General features: G+C 40.0%; 2 protein-coding genes across 5 annotated transcripts in view; both read right to left on the bottom strand.

Moving 5' to 3' along the window:
• erc2 (ELKS/RAB6-interacting/CAST family member 2) overlaps window positions 1–5,472 on the bottom strand; it is a 32,442-nt gene extending 26,970 nt beyond the window's left edge. For all 3 annotated transcript variants that reach the window (XM_068593590.1, XM_068593591.1, XM_068593589.1), the window contains exons 1-2: window positions 5,354–5,472; window positions 363–1,172 (exon numbers count right to left, since the gene is read on the bottom strand). In XM_068593590.1, the coding sequence (XP_068449691.1) occupies window positions 363–1,037 (675 nt within the window). In that variant the 5' untranslated portion in view covers window positions 1,038–1,172; window positions 5,354–5,472. The remainder of the gene's footprint in view (window positions 1–362; window positions 1,173–5,353) is intronic.
• A 5,596-nt stretch (window positions 5,473–11,068) lies between these two features.
• Window positions 11,069–16,972, bottom strand: part of bsnb (bassoon (presynaptic cytomatrix protein) b) — a 61,065-nt gene continuing 55,161 nt past the window's right edge. For both annotated transcript variants that reach the window (XM_068595280.1, XM_068595279.1), the window contains exons 8-13: window positions 16,837–16,951; window positions 16,599–16,745; window positions 16,336–16,391; window positions 16,079–16,196; window positions 15,440–15,651; window positions 11,069–14,362 (exon numbers count right to left, since the gene is read on the bottom strand). In XM_068595280.1, coding sequence (XP_068451381.1) covers window positions 16,351–16,391; window positions 16,599–16,745; window positions 16,837–16,951 — 303 coding nt within the window. In that variant the 3' untranslated portion in view covers window positions 11,069–14,362; window positions 15,440–15,651; window positions 16,079–16,196; window positions 16,336–16,350. The remainder of the gene's footprint in view (window positions 14,363–15,439; window positions 15,652–16,078; window positions 16,197–16,335; window positions 16,392–16,598; window positions 16,746–16,836; window positions 16,952–16,972) is intronic.

Genomic DNA, 16,972 nt, shown 5'->3' on the forward strand with positions numbered 1-16,972 from the left:
AAATAATTCAATGCAAAGCCCAATGCTAGCAAACTAGATTAAAGTTCATGTTGTACTTTGCTCAAGTGGTCTCTTTGTCATTGATTCTGTACTGGAGTACTATGCGAAGAGAGTGTGTATTAAATATGTATGTGCACAGAGAACTCTTTCCAGAAAGGTTTCAACAAGTTGTGAAAACATCTCTGACTGCATCAATTCTCTTGAACTCCCGGACTGAGGACGACAGTAGTCGATTGCAGAGAAGAGAATGGTGAAAGCAGAGACACGGAGATCATAGAAGACAACAGAAACACAGAAGAGTAGCAAACAAAGATTCACTGCAGTAATGAGTGGATGATGACAGTTGAGAGGGCTGGTCTCACCTGGTTATCCTCATGAGTGACTCTCATCTGCTCTTTAAGGATTGATGTGCGAGCCGCCTCTTCTTTCCTCATTATCCTCTCCTTCTTGAGCTCAGGACTCCAAAAGCTTTTGATGCTGTTTGTGGAAGATCCTAACTTACTGTCTTTAAGGTCAAGCTCACGGCGCAGCAGCTCATTCTCCCTCTGCATGTCCCTGAACTGGACCTGCATCTCCAGCAGCTCCCCACCACTTCCCCGTACTGCCTGCCTCAGCAGTGCAGAGGGCACCCCCTGGTGGTGGTGGTGGTGGTGCAGCATGGAGAGGGAGCCCAGGTCACTGTAAGACAGAAGGTCAGCATGGGGAAGCCCCACTGAAGCGATGTTTGGGCTGCTGCCCATGGCTGTGACGCGGCCCCCGTACATGGCCCGGCTGGTCGCACGACCCAGCGTCATCGTGCCTTTTGGGTAGGTGGCAGTGGAGCCCAGGCCCTCGTGGTCGCTCAGGTACATGGGCCCCGAAGTAGCATAGGCAGCGTTGAGTGACTGGATGTTCTCCATGGAGAGCGTCTTCCCCCCCGCACCACCCCCGCCCCCACTGTTGGCCCTCCGATGGCCCAGTCTGGGGGACCTTGGCAGGCGCGGGGACCGTGCGGGGCTGCTCTCTATATGGCCAACAGCTCTGGCACTGCCGTACATGTCCTGTGAATCGGCGGTGTAGCCACCAGAGGGTCCTTAAGAGAGGCGCGCTGAAGTGTGACTGTTCTGACCCTCTGAGCGGCACATGGGTTACTTATTTCATTCTTTAATGGATGGAACACATCAAACTCAGATCTGCGGAAACAGGAGAGAAGCACCTGTTAGATGGCTAACACCAGTTTGTGTGTCAGATAAAAGGCAAAGAAATAAATGCATATACTTTAAATAAATACTGTCCAGAGTAAAACAAACAAATTTGGCCTATACGATGCTACAGTTGAAGACATACATATTTATATTTGCCTTAAAACTGTTTTATTTAGCAGCAAATTGTCACATTTTATGTGTCTCCTATTTCAAATGGCCCACAGAAATTGTCCTGTATCATGGACTTTCAACTAGCCGACATTTATACATCCAATTAACACTTCTAATTCAGTCAGGAAATATAGCATTTCAACCACACAATACATCAGTGATGTTTGGAGACAGGTGTTAAACTGAACCAAAGTGAAAGAATATAAACATTTCAGAAATGCACAGATACACAACAGGTGTACAAAGAGCACATGAATATACCAACACACACCACTGTGCCAAACAATGCAACCATTGTCCCCATCTCAATGCAATAAAAATCAATTATAAAAGACAGCTAACATAATCAGGCCCATGGCATATGACATAAAGTAATCCTCTGCAGCATTGCATTGCCTCATAAACACATACAACTTTCTAATTAAAATAGACTTTTATGATTTTATGACCAATGGTGTTATGCAATTCACAATACACTATACAGACTTTCAAGCCACGATTTAATTAAAATAGCATAACTCAAATATGATAGAGCCTGCTGGCTAATGTGGAGAAAATTATATGGGAGGCTTAATTTTTTATGTTGTAATAATGGTTATGCAATTTCATGCCACCTCAAGCTTTGCTAAAGCATAAGATATCCCGCAGTCTATATCATATGTTAAAGCTTAAAATGACACGCAACGACAGTGTCATTATTACATTATGGTAAATATCGCTCTAGGTAAAATTAAAAAAAACGTTCAATAGCAAATTTTGAAGACAAAGACACTGACAAAGATTATTAATATCACCGGCCATCTGGTTATGAATAGTATTGGACCGTCTGTGGGAACAAAAAAAATGACTCTTCCATCAAAGTGAACTACAATACTGTCTCCCTCGGGTGACACATGCTGCTTGGACCCAGTTGCCATGGTGACTATGCCTGGGCTACCCGAGATAAAGCACCTTAGTCATTTGACATAACGGCAGCATAAGTTTCCAAAAAATTGTGGCCAAATGTAGATGGAATGAGTTGCAGTAGCGCCAATGTGGCGATGGCCTGCTGGCTTTAGGGGAACCGTTTTTAACTTTAACTTATTTTATTTTCCTTTTGAGGAAAATAAATGGCAACTCATGGCACAGAGAACACGTGTCAACAGGTCTCCTCTGTGTTTAAATCCAACAAGACTTTGGATGACAGGAACTCTCGGTTGCACTCACTGAAACATCATTTGTGTGGAAAGACTTAGCCAGGGGGCAATCACTGCAGCCCGGCACAGGAGGTCAGACAGGCCACTGTCGTCTGTGTGAGTAATAATACGTAAAAGATGTCTGGGTGGATGGGAACATTATTATGGTTTTGCAATCATAGCCTAAAAACTGTGTAAAACAACTTATTTGTTCCTCTCTAGTTCCTCTGAGAGACACTGGCAAATTAAATTTTGAATTTCAATAGGCAGACATTAGAACAAAAAACAATGTAGCTCTTATCTACAGTGGTCAGCTTGCTGTATCAGGTCTGTGAAGTCTGGTTGGTAAATGGTTTCGGAGAAAAAACAGCATTCAGCAATGTGAGCACAACCACACACACACACACACACACACACACACACACACACACACACACACACACACACACACACACACACACACACATCTTATGATAATTTATTAACGCTATTAGTACTATTAGTTTAGAGGATTCATACAATTTCTTAGGCCCGTTTGCACCATGAATCAAAGCATCAAGTGAAGCATCTTTCAGTAAGTGTTTGTGAGGATCTATTCTCTTTAATGAAGGTTTTCTGTGTTCATATCTTGTCATCATTTTGAAACTTGATCCATGTCACCACTGTTGTTGTTTTGTACCTCTTTAAGTTAGCTTACTTTGAAAACCTTCTTATTAAAGCTGACAGCTGTGGTATTCAACTCCAGCTCTCAGTCATTTATGTTGCTGCCTTTGTAAATGTGAATTACAAGAAAAGTATGTCATGTGATGTGGCGACAAGTAGCATGCCAACTATGTCGTGCTGGTGGGCCTGGATGATCTGGAATGTGAGCCATGTGACCACAACGCTTACGCTTTGATTCCAGCTCCATCTCTGTTTTATGTCCTGCCCCTCGTGAATCATGTTGCCTGTCAATTATCTACTGTCAGCCGTTTAATATAAGCAGAAATATGTAAGTAAACTGCGTTGTGTTGATGACCAATGTTCCTGCAAACATTGCTTGCAATAAATGTTTAACACTACTTGACCTCCACTTTAGAAATAAACAACCCAAAACGAACATAGTGGTACTTTCTTGCCTTTGTTTCTGTTTTCTGTCCACACACCGACTTACACTCTAATCACATGGCTGTGCCACGACCGCAGATTTGACAGATTCATTTCCTGGAGCCTTGATATTTGCAGTGGAATTAACCATTTAGTCCAGAAAATTGTTACATATAATACAACAGAGGAAAAACAACAGAAAAGCCCCTCATTTTAGAAGCTAAAATCAATAATTTATGCGTTTATGTTGGCTGAAACAGTTTAAGAAATGTTGTCAATTGAATAATAAATTATTTGACCAATTGGATCGGTACTATGTTGGTGGACATCGCACACACAGCACCAAAGCAATTCTCAGTATGCCAGGCAGGGGGAAAAGACCAAAGTGCAATAAGAGGTTATCATATTATTGCAGAAAGACAATACTGTAGCACCACAAGGGATGCCAGCTGAGAAGGCCAATTGTAATCCTCCACCCCGCCCCACTCAACAGTTAACTTTACAAAGGATATTTAAAACAAATAGAGATAAGGTGCATACAACTTTATTATTTAAAACTCATAGCAAATGTCTTACTTTCATGTCTGACAAGACATTATACTCACATTGCTCAGGTATTAGTGAGCAATTACTGGACTGCAAATGCCAGTACAGGCCATGAAGAAATTATCACTGACAATTCAGAGAGCAGTGGTGCATTAACAGCAAGGAGAATATGTCCTGACAGAAAAATTTCACCTAAGGCGATGCTGAGTCTGTGGGGTCAGGGAAATCCTATTTCTAGAACAAGACGATCATGACATTTTCAAAGCCAGCATGCAGACATTTTGTTCCGATCCTCTAACACATATGAATAGGACTACTAAACCAGGGTTCTGTGACAGTGAGTACATGCTTTTGAGGCCAGAGCACATGTCTAGGGCATATTAAGGGCATTTGTCTATAAATAGCCTTTACAATTGGTTGAACATATAGAAATTCCACCAGGAAAGAAGTCCCTGACTGTTCAGTGAGGGTGCAATGCTACTTGAGCTAGTGCAACACCTGCACTACCTCACCACGTATTATACTAACCCGCCTTGCTTGAGTGACTTCAAGGGTCGGTTGAATGGATGAGAAAATGTGGCCTAAATGTGCGACTTCAAATTGCTTGTTCGCTCGTACACTACAGTCGAATATCCAATCAGAGTCCTGCTTAGAAATAGCGTGTAAATGCAAATAAAGACTCGGGAAACATGACACGCTTTCGACCGATGTGTATCTTAATTACACACGGGTTTCTGATGTCAACTCAAATATGTATTTTAATGTCTGCCTCCTGATGTGGACTATTTAATGCAGCATATGAAGCACGGTCGACCAATTGACATCTTATTGGGCCTACATTTTCGATGGCTCCGGCGTGGTGTGCGTCGAGCAGCTGACTACACCAATGAAATATGAGTTAAACCCACCGTGGAGAAGCTGAAACCTTTATTTTGAAACACGGACCGACTCCATCGTTTCAAAGAAGCGTCAAAAGGCAAACCATCACGTATCAAGTGAGCACTTTCCTGCTGTGTCCATGCAATCACTGACCACCTGATTTTTTTTTTTCTGGAATACACATAGCTTGTGCTTTTTTTCCCTCGCTAAATCGCTCAGAAAATGCTCAAAAGAACTAAAGGACACACGTGTCCTCGCTTCTATAATGAACCGCGGATAGCGCGGGTGTGAAACAAAAGGAGGCAAATGTACCTTGGTCGATGTTAATTCCTCTCCTTCGCAGCTTTAGTCGGCATATTGTCGCCTCCATTCACTCGAGCAGCCTCTCTCAGCATCCTGCGCTGTCATTGGGCAGCGGACGCGCTCTCTCTCCTCCACACGCCAGAGAGCAGCATCTCCACTACTGCAAGTGGCAGCTGGCAGGATGGGATGGGCGGATGGGATGCGGGAAGCCGCCTGCACGGGATTTAACTTCATCTGGGCGTTGATCGTTGATCGCGTCCGCTCATATTAGTTCACGATATTTTAGTTTTTATTCGAGCCCTTCTTGTCTCTTTTCTGGCTCTCGTTTTAAATCCAGGGTTTACAGGTGCAGGGAAACACACATTTGGTACTTTCTGGTTCAGACAAGTAGTCAAACCTATGGTGACCCATTTCAATTTTAAAAAGTAGCAAACCATGTATTATAATGACTCAGAATAATTGTTTGCATTTTAAAATAAAGAGAAACATCCAAAAATAATGACTTAGTATCCCAATGTGTTGACCAATGTGTTATTTTGAGATACAAAGTCACATTATTTTTGTTATATACTTTGAGACACTAAATAAATATTTACAGATCATTATTATGATAGTTTGACAAAATAACTTCCAGGATTATTATTTTTTGTAATCCCACTGTGAAACATATAAACCTGTAGGGGGAGCTCTCAGCTGCATCGCTTTCCTTGGTATTTTGACCACCAGGCAGCCTTTCCTCCCACACTGAAAACTACCCTTATCTCAAGTCATTCCCATTGAACACTGTAGGTTAAATAAGGTTGGGATAATATCAAGGGTCAGGACTGTTGTCTGCCAATCCTGAAAAAAGGAGGAATTTGCATGCCTCTAATGCTGTTTTCTGGGAATATAAATCAAATGTTCTTCTTCATCTATCCTGTAATTGCTTCCTCTTCACTATTCTTGCACAGCTGAGCCATTTAATTCCTAATGGCCGAGCAGAAGAAACAGATTTACCCCAACACCTCTTGTATGAAAGTGGATCAAGTGCAGAGGCAGATGAAATAAAAGCTTGTCTTACATGGAGAGACTAGCCTCCTTGCATAAAAATTAGATGGCAAGGTTGATACCACTCTCAAATTTGTATCTTAGCATCAGGATACAGGAGGGAAACCGCCTGACACAATCCACTAACCAACAAATGTAAACCGTAAACATGTTATCTGTGATTTGTTAAATGTTAAATGTTTCAATCGTGGATATGCAGGACTATTTACTGGCTCTGTGATGTAACTTCCTGCAGTCTCGGTTGGTTCCTTGGCAACATCACCAGGATGACAAGACTCCAGCTGGTCGTTTTATATTTACAGAACAGACATGAGAGTGGTATTAATCTTCCAATCTAACTCTTATCGAGAATAAGCTTGTATTCTCCAAAATGTGACGCTATTGCATTTGGTTCGACGTCAAAGCAAAACAGGACTGGGACCGGCAGTCTGATTTACAGATGATACATCAAGTAAAGCAGTGACGTATTATTGTGTCGTTTATAAAACAGTGAAACCGCTCCTCTCCAGTATCCAGACTGCCAACTAACAATTAAATCTGACTCCCTGAGGCTAACCACAGATCCAGTGAGCAGTTGACAGAGGGACTTCTGTCACAGCCTGAATCTAAACTCATGACATCACACACAGATTTCACCAAGAGGTGAGCACGTCCTTCAGAAGTATTTGAACAGTCGGACCTGCAGGCTTTTTTCAAAACTAAAACAATACTCCCATGGCTCTTGTCTTCCTCCTGCTCTTACCCACCTTCAGGCCTCCTGGATTTACGGGGACTTTCTCCCATTTTGCATTGTAAACACTGACGCTAAGTGTGCTTGACATGGCCCAAAGGAGAGTCATCAGCATTTCTGCGTCCTGAAAACACAAACACACATAGGCTCCCTCATTCTTTCCCTCATCCACACAAACAAGGTTATATGAACAGGAAAAGGGGGGGGGAAATAAACATGGTTATGAACAGGAAGGGTTGGGGGGATGTCTACAGTAAGATGCCCCTTGTGCTCCAGTTTATTTAATAATATGTTCTACTAACGTCTTCATAATGAGATCCCAGTTACAGGCAGAATGAGAATGGTGGTTGGTAAGCATGGCTTGTCCCTTCAGGGCATTAGAGGCCATGTCGAGGCTTGGCTTCTTTTTCCTCTCACAATTTGACCTGCAATATGTTCCTGCATGCCGGAGCAGCCATGTGGTCAAAGCTGAGGTGCTGCCAGAAATGCCCATTTTCTTGCTCTTCCAATTTAGCTTACACTTTAGGTGAGGAGAAGGTCAATGCTCCTGAACACAAATACAAATTATTGTGATAATAATGTCATCCTCTGGTAACATGAGTATACAAAAGTTTTCAATAGGTTAGATAGATGTGTGCGCAATCCACAAAACCTCAGTAAAATAAAATATAATTAAATGAAACTGCAATCCAAGGATCATGCACATACTGGAATCAAAGGTCCCTTTTTTGTTTTGTTTTAATTAACTACAGGTCCTTCTCAGGCACACCGCGTGTATTCTTCATTATCTTCCCAACATTGGAAGTTGTAGGCTACATAAAACTCATAACTTATTAAGTCAGTATAGTTTACTTGATATATTGGGATAATTGTGTTGATGTTATGCGCATTGTATGTTTTATACAGGAATGAAAGGACCTTGAGACAATAAAAGTATTTAAATCAATATTCAAAACAACTAGTTCCACTAACAGCCACTAAAGGGAAACTAAACACAGCAGCGAATCTCACCAAACCCATCATTTGAGTAACGTAGCGTTACATATCAGTTCTGCTCAGTTTGTGGCTATTTCGCACCCGCAAATAATCAACACTGTTCTTTCCGGTGACCACAACTAACTTAATAACCTAATAGACAACCAGTCCCATGTGGCATCAGATTGTTTGCCATCCACATTGGTAGGCAATTCATTGTGTATTGTGTCCTCCCTCACCCAAATGCACAAGATGTAGGGAGCCAGTGCGGCCTCTCTTCAATCACCATTTTTGAAACTATTGTTTGAGCCATTGGTTTATTAAAGATAATAACACCAGTAACTGAGGGTGTTTTATGCCATGCATTAATCCAGAATGATCTATTCCAATCCCACTAAAACCAAACCACATTTTTTCTGTTGCCAGCAAGTGTTCGTGTAAATTGTATGGCCTTTACCTTAATATCAGCTTTTTTCTGAGACATGACTGTATTTTAGATTATGCATACTTGTTTTTTGGTGAGACAGCAATGAAACATAAAGAACATGAAGAAAGCATAAATGCCTGGAAAAGGATTCTTTCATTATTAAAGTGTTGTGTATTGATTATGCGGTCTGTGGAACTGGCAAGCAAGCAGATAAAGACTGAGAGAGTGACGGGTGAATAAAGAAAACCTGAGCAGCCAGTTACCCCATCAGCTTAATTCTCAGAAAAAGGCTCAATTACAGTAATGTGTGAGCTCTCTTTGGCTGTAGCAAGGCCAATTAATAATTTATTTGCAGAATGACTCACTCTCTGCTTCCACAGTTCTTTAACCTCTGTGTCACACTTCCCTTCACTTGACGTTGAGTCACAAAATGTTCTTTTGAGGTCATTGCTGATGGAAATAACTGGTTAATCCTCAGTGGCCGTCGCTGATGTCATGGCTTTCAAGCACCCCAATTATAGTTTACTGACTTACAATTATGCCTCTAACAAGAGGATGTCTAGGTGAAGTGACCTATAACTGAGGACAATAATGACAAACCATTAATCAACCAGCTGTAGACCAGCAGCCACCTGCTCTGTAGTGGGAGATCGGACAGAGCTGGTTCAGACCATAAGACCGCTGCTGCGACAGACAAAACAGAAAAATGTCTATTAAGTAATATAAAGTAAGTGACCTCCAACAGTTTATGAGGAGGGTCGCTCAGCAGTTTCTTTTATATCTTTGTGAAGTTAAATATGCTCCATTAGAGCCACCTGGTGAAAAAAAAGGTTAGCCAAAAGTGCTGGAGAGTTGGCTGCTGGGTCCAGCAATAAATCCTTGTTAGAGCAAAGATTGAGCACTTATGGCCTCACAACACTCTCATTGATGCATTATATCAGTTAACAGATTTTTTTTTTTAGGTGTTTTAACCTTTGTGGACCTAAGTCTTCATCATCTTTATCAAACAATAATGTATATTGTATGAAGACCACACTTCCTTGATTTGAAAACTGCTAGCAAAAGTCTTTGGCGCAATAGGTTATGGTATAGCTCAGCTGGGTCAATCACTCGGTCAATCACTCTCTTACTTTCCATTTTATTTCTCGTAGTTCACCCTACATGTAAAAAAACAAGAGTCTAGATCTTTTAAATTACAACAAACACATCTTCCTTTCCAATATTCAGCTCATATCTTTGGCTGTGGGGATCTGTCAAGCTTGCATGATTTAAATCAGATCATAGTACAGCCACTGACCCCATTAAGGAACTAGTGACCTTCTTTCAGCTGCAAAATTGAGTAAAAGTCCAGATTAATCTTTTCACATCTTCGTTTTTTTTATTTATGTAGACCATGCAATTATAATAGACCATGCACTTCAAAGTCAGGATTAGCATCAAGGACATAACACTTAGATTCAGGGTCATCATATTTTGCATAACACATTGTTATACTTAATTGTATTATTTAGAGGTATTTTCTCACTCTGAAAAATATGCGGATATATTATTGACTCACAAAGCCCAATGGCAGCCTAAATATTCATTATGTGCCTTTACATCAATAACAAAACACTAACTTCTTTTATAATCAATAATTTGCCAACCAAATAACACCATTGCTGCAAAATGTATATTTATATCAGTAACTGCACTGTTACAGTAGAGTAAACAATTTCAAACTTTACTTTTACTGACACAGTTTTTAAGTAAATGTAAAAAAATGAAATCATATTTTCTTTGGCAAAGGTAAATGTAAAAATGTTTTTTGTCTATGCTGCTTTTTTTTGTACCAGATGAGGGCAGCCAAGATCTGCAGATGTGACTGTTTTACTGCTTTACGCTGAGGGAAAGGGCGGCTGCAAAATGTAATTGTCCTGTAATGTCAGAGTAATCTGGTGGCCCATTCAACTTTGTGACAGCAGCCATTCAAACACCTGTGGGCTCAGTCTGCTGGTGAACGGTAGAGCGGTAATGTAAATTCTCTTCATAAAAGGATGGTAAATTAATTAGTCCCTATTTGAAGAAACATTATATGCATCACATTGACATTAGGAATATACAGATGTAGACATACAGCACACGTCTTTGATGAGTCAAAAGAGGAGTGAAGCAAGCCATTATCGTTAATCAAGCAACCCTGAATACAACAATATCAACTTTAAAAAAAATCAAACCTAATTACTTCGATAAGTTTAAAAAAGCATTATATTTGGGCTTAAAACAGGAATTTAAGGGGCGACAGGATGACTCACCTGGTGGAGAGGGCCCTATATATGTACCAAAGCGTAATGCAATGGCCAGCCGCAAAACACCTCCTCCTTTTCCTGCTTTCACACTTTCATTAGTTATTAAGTTTAGGGGGACAAAGTCTGTCTTAAAATAACAAATTCAAGGTTTTGATCTCTCTACTCATCATACCGAGTGCGGACACACAGACACGCATGCACACACACACACACACACACACACACACACACACACACACAGACGACAATAACCACTATATATTCCTTTTCTTTTTATTCTTCTCTCTGTTTGGAAATTGCAGGGTCAATATTTTCATTAATCACATTACTTGACATGATGCACCAAAATTTACTCTGTTAACAGGAATACACTGAATAGAACACAAGGTTTCACAATGGATACACGACTGACGTTTTGCCCATTGCACTTACAACAGTGAATGACATTTTCCAGATTTTTTGTTTCATTTTTTTGCTTCCCTTTACCCTCATCACCTTGCAGATCATATCCATCCAATCGAAGACCTCCTGATAGTCTGACAAAGGCTTTCAACTCTGCAGTTGCTGAGGAGGTTCTTTCTTCTTGTTTTACAAGCACAATATGTATAGAAACTATACACACACTGGATATGTTTCTGAATACAAGTTTTGTTCCACTGTTGTAAACAGTCAATACAAGTCAGCCACATACATTATGCTTATGCAATAATAATCATCATCTTAATCATCATCTTAATCATCATCTTAATCATCATTTATTAGTTTCACCATCATCCTCATTATTGTGGTAGTAAATATTCTTTTTATACACAAAAGTTGGCAGCAAATACGGCATGGGGATGCACATGACAGCCGTACTCAGAACTCAAAAGCTGTACAGAAGAATGGATTTGTATTTACATTTGGATGTAAGAATGTGTTTCTCTCTACCTTTCTGTCAAATGGACAGCTGCATCGAAGACTCTTTTGTCTCGTGCACTTCATCTTGACCGGATAACATTTCCAACTCACTTTGATATAGAGCTCTCTCTGTTTAGTTGGAGGCACTGTGACGCAACCTCCATATTTATGCATTTCATCGAGTAGCATTTACTGCCAGTCAGGCTTGTGCTTTCAAAATGACATGCCCTGTTTTGTGAATGACTGGCTGGACATTTTACTTATCAATATTCTCTTCATTGGCCTTTGAAAGTCAAGGTTCATTAGGAAAACCTCTGTGAAATCATGCCTTTGCCTTTTTTTTTACTCAGGTACAACTTTCAAAAAGATAAGCTCTAATCATGCACCTTTCCAAGGTCTTGGCTGCTGATTGATTTAATCAACAATAAAATATCCGATAGAAGCATTCCATTCATCCCACGAGTTATACTGACACCCAATATGTACATCGACAAGTATTAATGAGAAGTGCTGACCATCTGTATCACAGGTTTATAGCAGCACGGACAGTCACTGCAAGCCAAACACTGAGGAGCCCAGGTCAGCCAAAACGCACAAAAACTGAATGAAGGCTTACAAACTGCCAGACAAAGCCAAGCAAACCCATGCTTCAAAGCAACATGATGGTGGACATTCAAAACCGACAGTCTACACAATTTACCCTTTGGCAACAAGTCCCCGTGTGGGGAGTGAGGGGTCAAAACATGCCACGAAAATAATAGCAATTCTAGCTCAATATTCAAATTCGTACAGACAAGTTGCAGAGTAAAAACATGTTCATGACCTTTTTTTTTCACCATCTTAGTTCATAATTTTGTTGTTTTCTTGTGAATACAGTGATGATAATAAACTGTTTTAGGCAGAATCACTTCCGGGTTTAAAATGAGTCATTGCATAGAACATTTGAATTGATAATTGCTTTCATCCGCTCCTATATATGTTTGCACGTGTATGTGTGTCTTTGCACAAATAGAGGCAGTGGGCCCAGCATGTCAGTGAGGTCATCTTGTTGGTGAATTGGTATAACCTCATTAATCAGCAGGAGGTTAACATCTCTATTTGGGGGAGAACACAATTAACCTTGGCTCTGAAGTGTAACAAGAGTGCAAAATGTGTGATGTGTAATGTATGTGTGTGTGTGAGAGAGAGAGAGAGAGAGAGAGAGAGAGAGAGAGAGAGAGAGAGAGAGAGAGAGAGAGAGAGAGAGAGAGAGAGAAAGAGAGAGAGACTGTCTGTCTGTGTGAGTGTGTCCGTACCTGTCTGCATGCTCTTATGCATCTGCACATAACATGCACGTATGAACTTGGTACTGTGGTTGTAAACCCTCTGACAAATTGTATTACGGCTATTTATTGACAGAGGTGTTTGATATTTCCCATCACTGATTTAAACAACATTTATACGATTGTGCTATATACCATTTTCTGCATGCTATTGCTTTTAAAAAAATCAACAAGCAAATTATTTGATGCAAGAAAACAGATTCAAACAAATAAAAAGTGAAAAATAGAAAGTTTTACCAAAGAAAAACACAGAACAACAAAAAGTCACTGAAGAGTGATTCCATACATACACAAATTACACATTTACATAATTAGATCTCTGGTTTGTTTATGTACATACAATAGTATACAGTTGTGTAAAAAGAAAAACATGACTTGGACATTTTAAAACATATGAGGTATACAAGTAAAATCATGTACTGAATAAGGCTCTTCCATTCCGTGAATATCAGGCAAAAATTAAAAGAAACTAAAAGATGAGACAAATCAATAAAAAGGATAAAGAGCGTTGTAGTCAGCCTGGGGCTGATTATAACGATGGCTTTGCAATGGCTAATTAAGAGCCGTGGCCACTCTTTCATTTGGTCCTCTCGTCTGTGTGAATCTCACACTTGTGGGCACACTGGTAGTACTTCTCTTCCCTAAAAACCTACAGCTGATGACGAGTGGCATCTCATAGGTGGTGAAAAAGTATTTATATGGGCTTTCTTTTTTTCAGTTTTTCAAATATGTGTGCGTGCATTCTCATGTCCACATTACAATGCATTCTGTAGACATCTAAATAAAAATAGGACAAATAAAAACACATTCAAATAAAGGGTAAAATTCCCCTATACTGGAATGTACTGTAGAGATCAGAGAAACCAAGCATTCAAGGATCGTAGTGGAGTTGTCAGGTTGGTTGTCATGGCCGTGATACACCTGGTTCACTCTAGGTATGTAGTGTCATTGTGGGCTGATATCAGCATCTTTGATACAAGGAAAACCTATGAAAATCTATATTTTTTTCAATGTATTTTGCATGTCAAGGCTAGGAAGACATCAATGTAGAATCAATATCCTTGCCAGGTGTGTACTCCTCAGACGTGAGTGGTGTTCCATAATAATTCCTATAGAGGGCGCTGTGAGGCTTCGTTTATTGAGCTGTTTGAAAGAAGAGATATGCACGGCCTGACACATTGAATATTTAGGTGCCTCAGCCAGCGGGCCTTTTACTGTCACACAGATCCCAGGAAGCTTTCTCAAGAAAGACAAAGAGTAGGACTCAAATCCCCCTTCATCCTCTCTCCTCTGCTTCTCCGCATCCTCATTATTGACCATTATGTCTTCCTGAAAAGACAGTGAAGATTGGAGTGTCAATAGAGATGAATTATATTTGAAATATGAAGATTCTCCAAACCACAAAAATTAAAACAAATCATAAATTAACAATTTAATGAAGAAAATGTGTATATATATATATATATATATATATATATATATATATATATATATATATATATATATATATATATATATATATATATATATATATATATATATATATATGGTCATTAGATAGCACAGTTACATAACCTTACAAAACCTTCTGCAATGTTTATGTTTCAGTTTTACCACCCTACTTTCCTCTACTTCCTGTGACACTTCAGCCAATCACAGCCCTGCTGTATTGGCAGTAATCCACAGGGCTGAGCAGGCTGCCCTGCTGCTCAGAGCAGCACTGACTCGGGTTTATCTCCACATTTCCCCCACTGAATCCTAAGACTGGTCACAGACACAAATATGACCTGACACAGCTACTCATATTAATTCAAGTGTCAACACAGACATCATAACAGCTTAACGATAGACCTTCACTCAAATGAGCTACAACTTAATCCTGTCCAAGTCACAGCATGTGTTTTGACAGACGCTAAATAAAGTGCATTGAAATCTGCTTCTGCAGTTCTGCTCCATTGAGCAGAATTAGTTTGTTAGCTCATTCTACCATGTAATGAGTGATGCTTACCATGAGTCATGATTCTGTTTGTGTGCATGGGCTCTTGTCCCTGTATGTCTTTGCATGTGACATTAAAGCAAAGCCACAGTTAGGCTTCTCAGGCTAATTATAACCCAGTGTGCTTGGCCCAGATTATTGGGCAATGGTGGAGTCAGAAGGTAAACCATAGTATTGCTGACCTCCCTTGGTCTTGGCCTCAAACCTCTGCAGCAGACAGTTTGAGTGTGTGCGACTTCCACAACCTGACCTGACACAGCAGTAAATAAATTAAATAAAATGCTGAAGCAAACCAAAGCATAAGCAGCAACAAAACAAAATACATCAGGCATTAATACAGAAACATAATCACACATACATGAGCACACACATACACACAGAGATGTGTGTGAATGGCTTTAGTTACTTACCATTGGTCCAATGAGGCATCAGCCGTCTCCACAATCAGCATTCTGGGACTGTAGGCATGTCAAGGTATCCACTTACATTCAGGCCTCTTCAGCCCTCTGGTCATGTCTTGTAACACTCTGCTGACGAAGCAATCACCCTTATTTAATTCACTTCAATCGTGTGCCCATGTCTGGGGAATTCAGTGCTGACAAGGCATCCTTTGATTCCAGCTCTGTTCAGTAATTTGAGGTAAGGGAAAGGTACAACAGATCAGTCAGAATATACAATCACTTTAATCAAACATACCTTAGCTTTAGTCTATGCATACACTGACCAGCTAATATATGTAAATATCCAGCTGATAAAGCACCTAATCAATAAGCATGACAGCATACCATGTTTTCACAGTTTGAGGTCTTAGTGTGTTAAATAAAACTAAAACGAACAAGCTAAAACTGCAAATACCACCTGTAATTACAAGTGTAAGACATCTATGCATTTCTGCTTTTGTTTTACACAACATAAGTGAATCAATATATATTGCATTTTTAAATAGTTTTCTACAACATTGTTGTTTACACCGGCTTAGTGAAGCAGTTGACACAATATGTATCATAAAGACATGTCCAATGATGGTGAGATACTAATGAGATACTCACTGATGCACGTGGGATATCTCTTCCTCTATTTCTTCTGTTATGTGATTTTTTTGTATTGCAGTTTCATAGGTTTTTCAAGTACAAAGCTACCAATCCATCTCATTTCAACCCTTCATACCTTGAGAGGAAAGCACAGTTGATTCAAAATAAACAAGTGAAGCAATAAGCACATACATGATAATTTCATCTATTATGCAAAAAAAACAAAAAACACTTTGAGTTACATAGGTCTTTAACTTTCATTAAAAATAACTTACCCTCCTCTCTCCAGTTCACCAAAGTGAAGTGAACTTCTTCCCAAAGCCAGACAAAGCTGCGAGAATGACAAAGAGAAGGATGCGATTATCAGAAAACAACTTAACCAAAGTGCGATACCCATTCAAGGAATTCCGGGATCTTACTGAATTAATAGACTCTTACATTGAAACTAAAACTAAATCATAATGGATTAAACATTTGATAGACCTGAAGATAAGATATATTTCATTTTTTTTCAACATTTATTTATTCATGACTGTACCATCGCCCAGTTTTCCCGCTTGCTCTGCTGCCCCTCCTTGCAGGATTTTAGTGAGAACATTTTCCCCTTCAGCAGGTGGTGGTCCTGCTGCGGCGCTGCCGATACCTACGGGTTTACTACCGATCCCAACAGGGCCGGCCTTGGAGCCTGCAAACAACAAACAACATAACTGTCACATATGTCGTTGTTTGCCTATGGTTATTGAGTGGTTTATGGTAATGATGAAACTGAAACTTACCAATGCCTGCAAGAGGAGGTGTCGCTATTTTGATAGGCTGAGGTGCTGTTGGGGCTCCTGTTGCAGGTTTTATTCCTGTCGCTGCTGCTGCTGCAGGTGAAGCTTCCATTTTTGCCTGTCAAATGGAACAGAGACA

The sequence above is a fragment of the Clinocottus analis genome, unplaced genomic scaffold (assembly GCF_023055335.1).
Source record: "Clinocottus analis isolate CAN_PGR_092001 unplaced genomic scaffold, fCliAna1.0.p SCAF_3, whole genome shotgun sequence".
NCBI classification, from domain to species: domain Eukaryota; kingdom Metazoa; phylum Chordata; class Actinopteri; order Perciformes; family Cottidae; genus Clinocottus; species Clinocottus analis.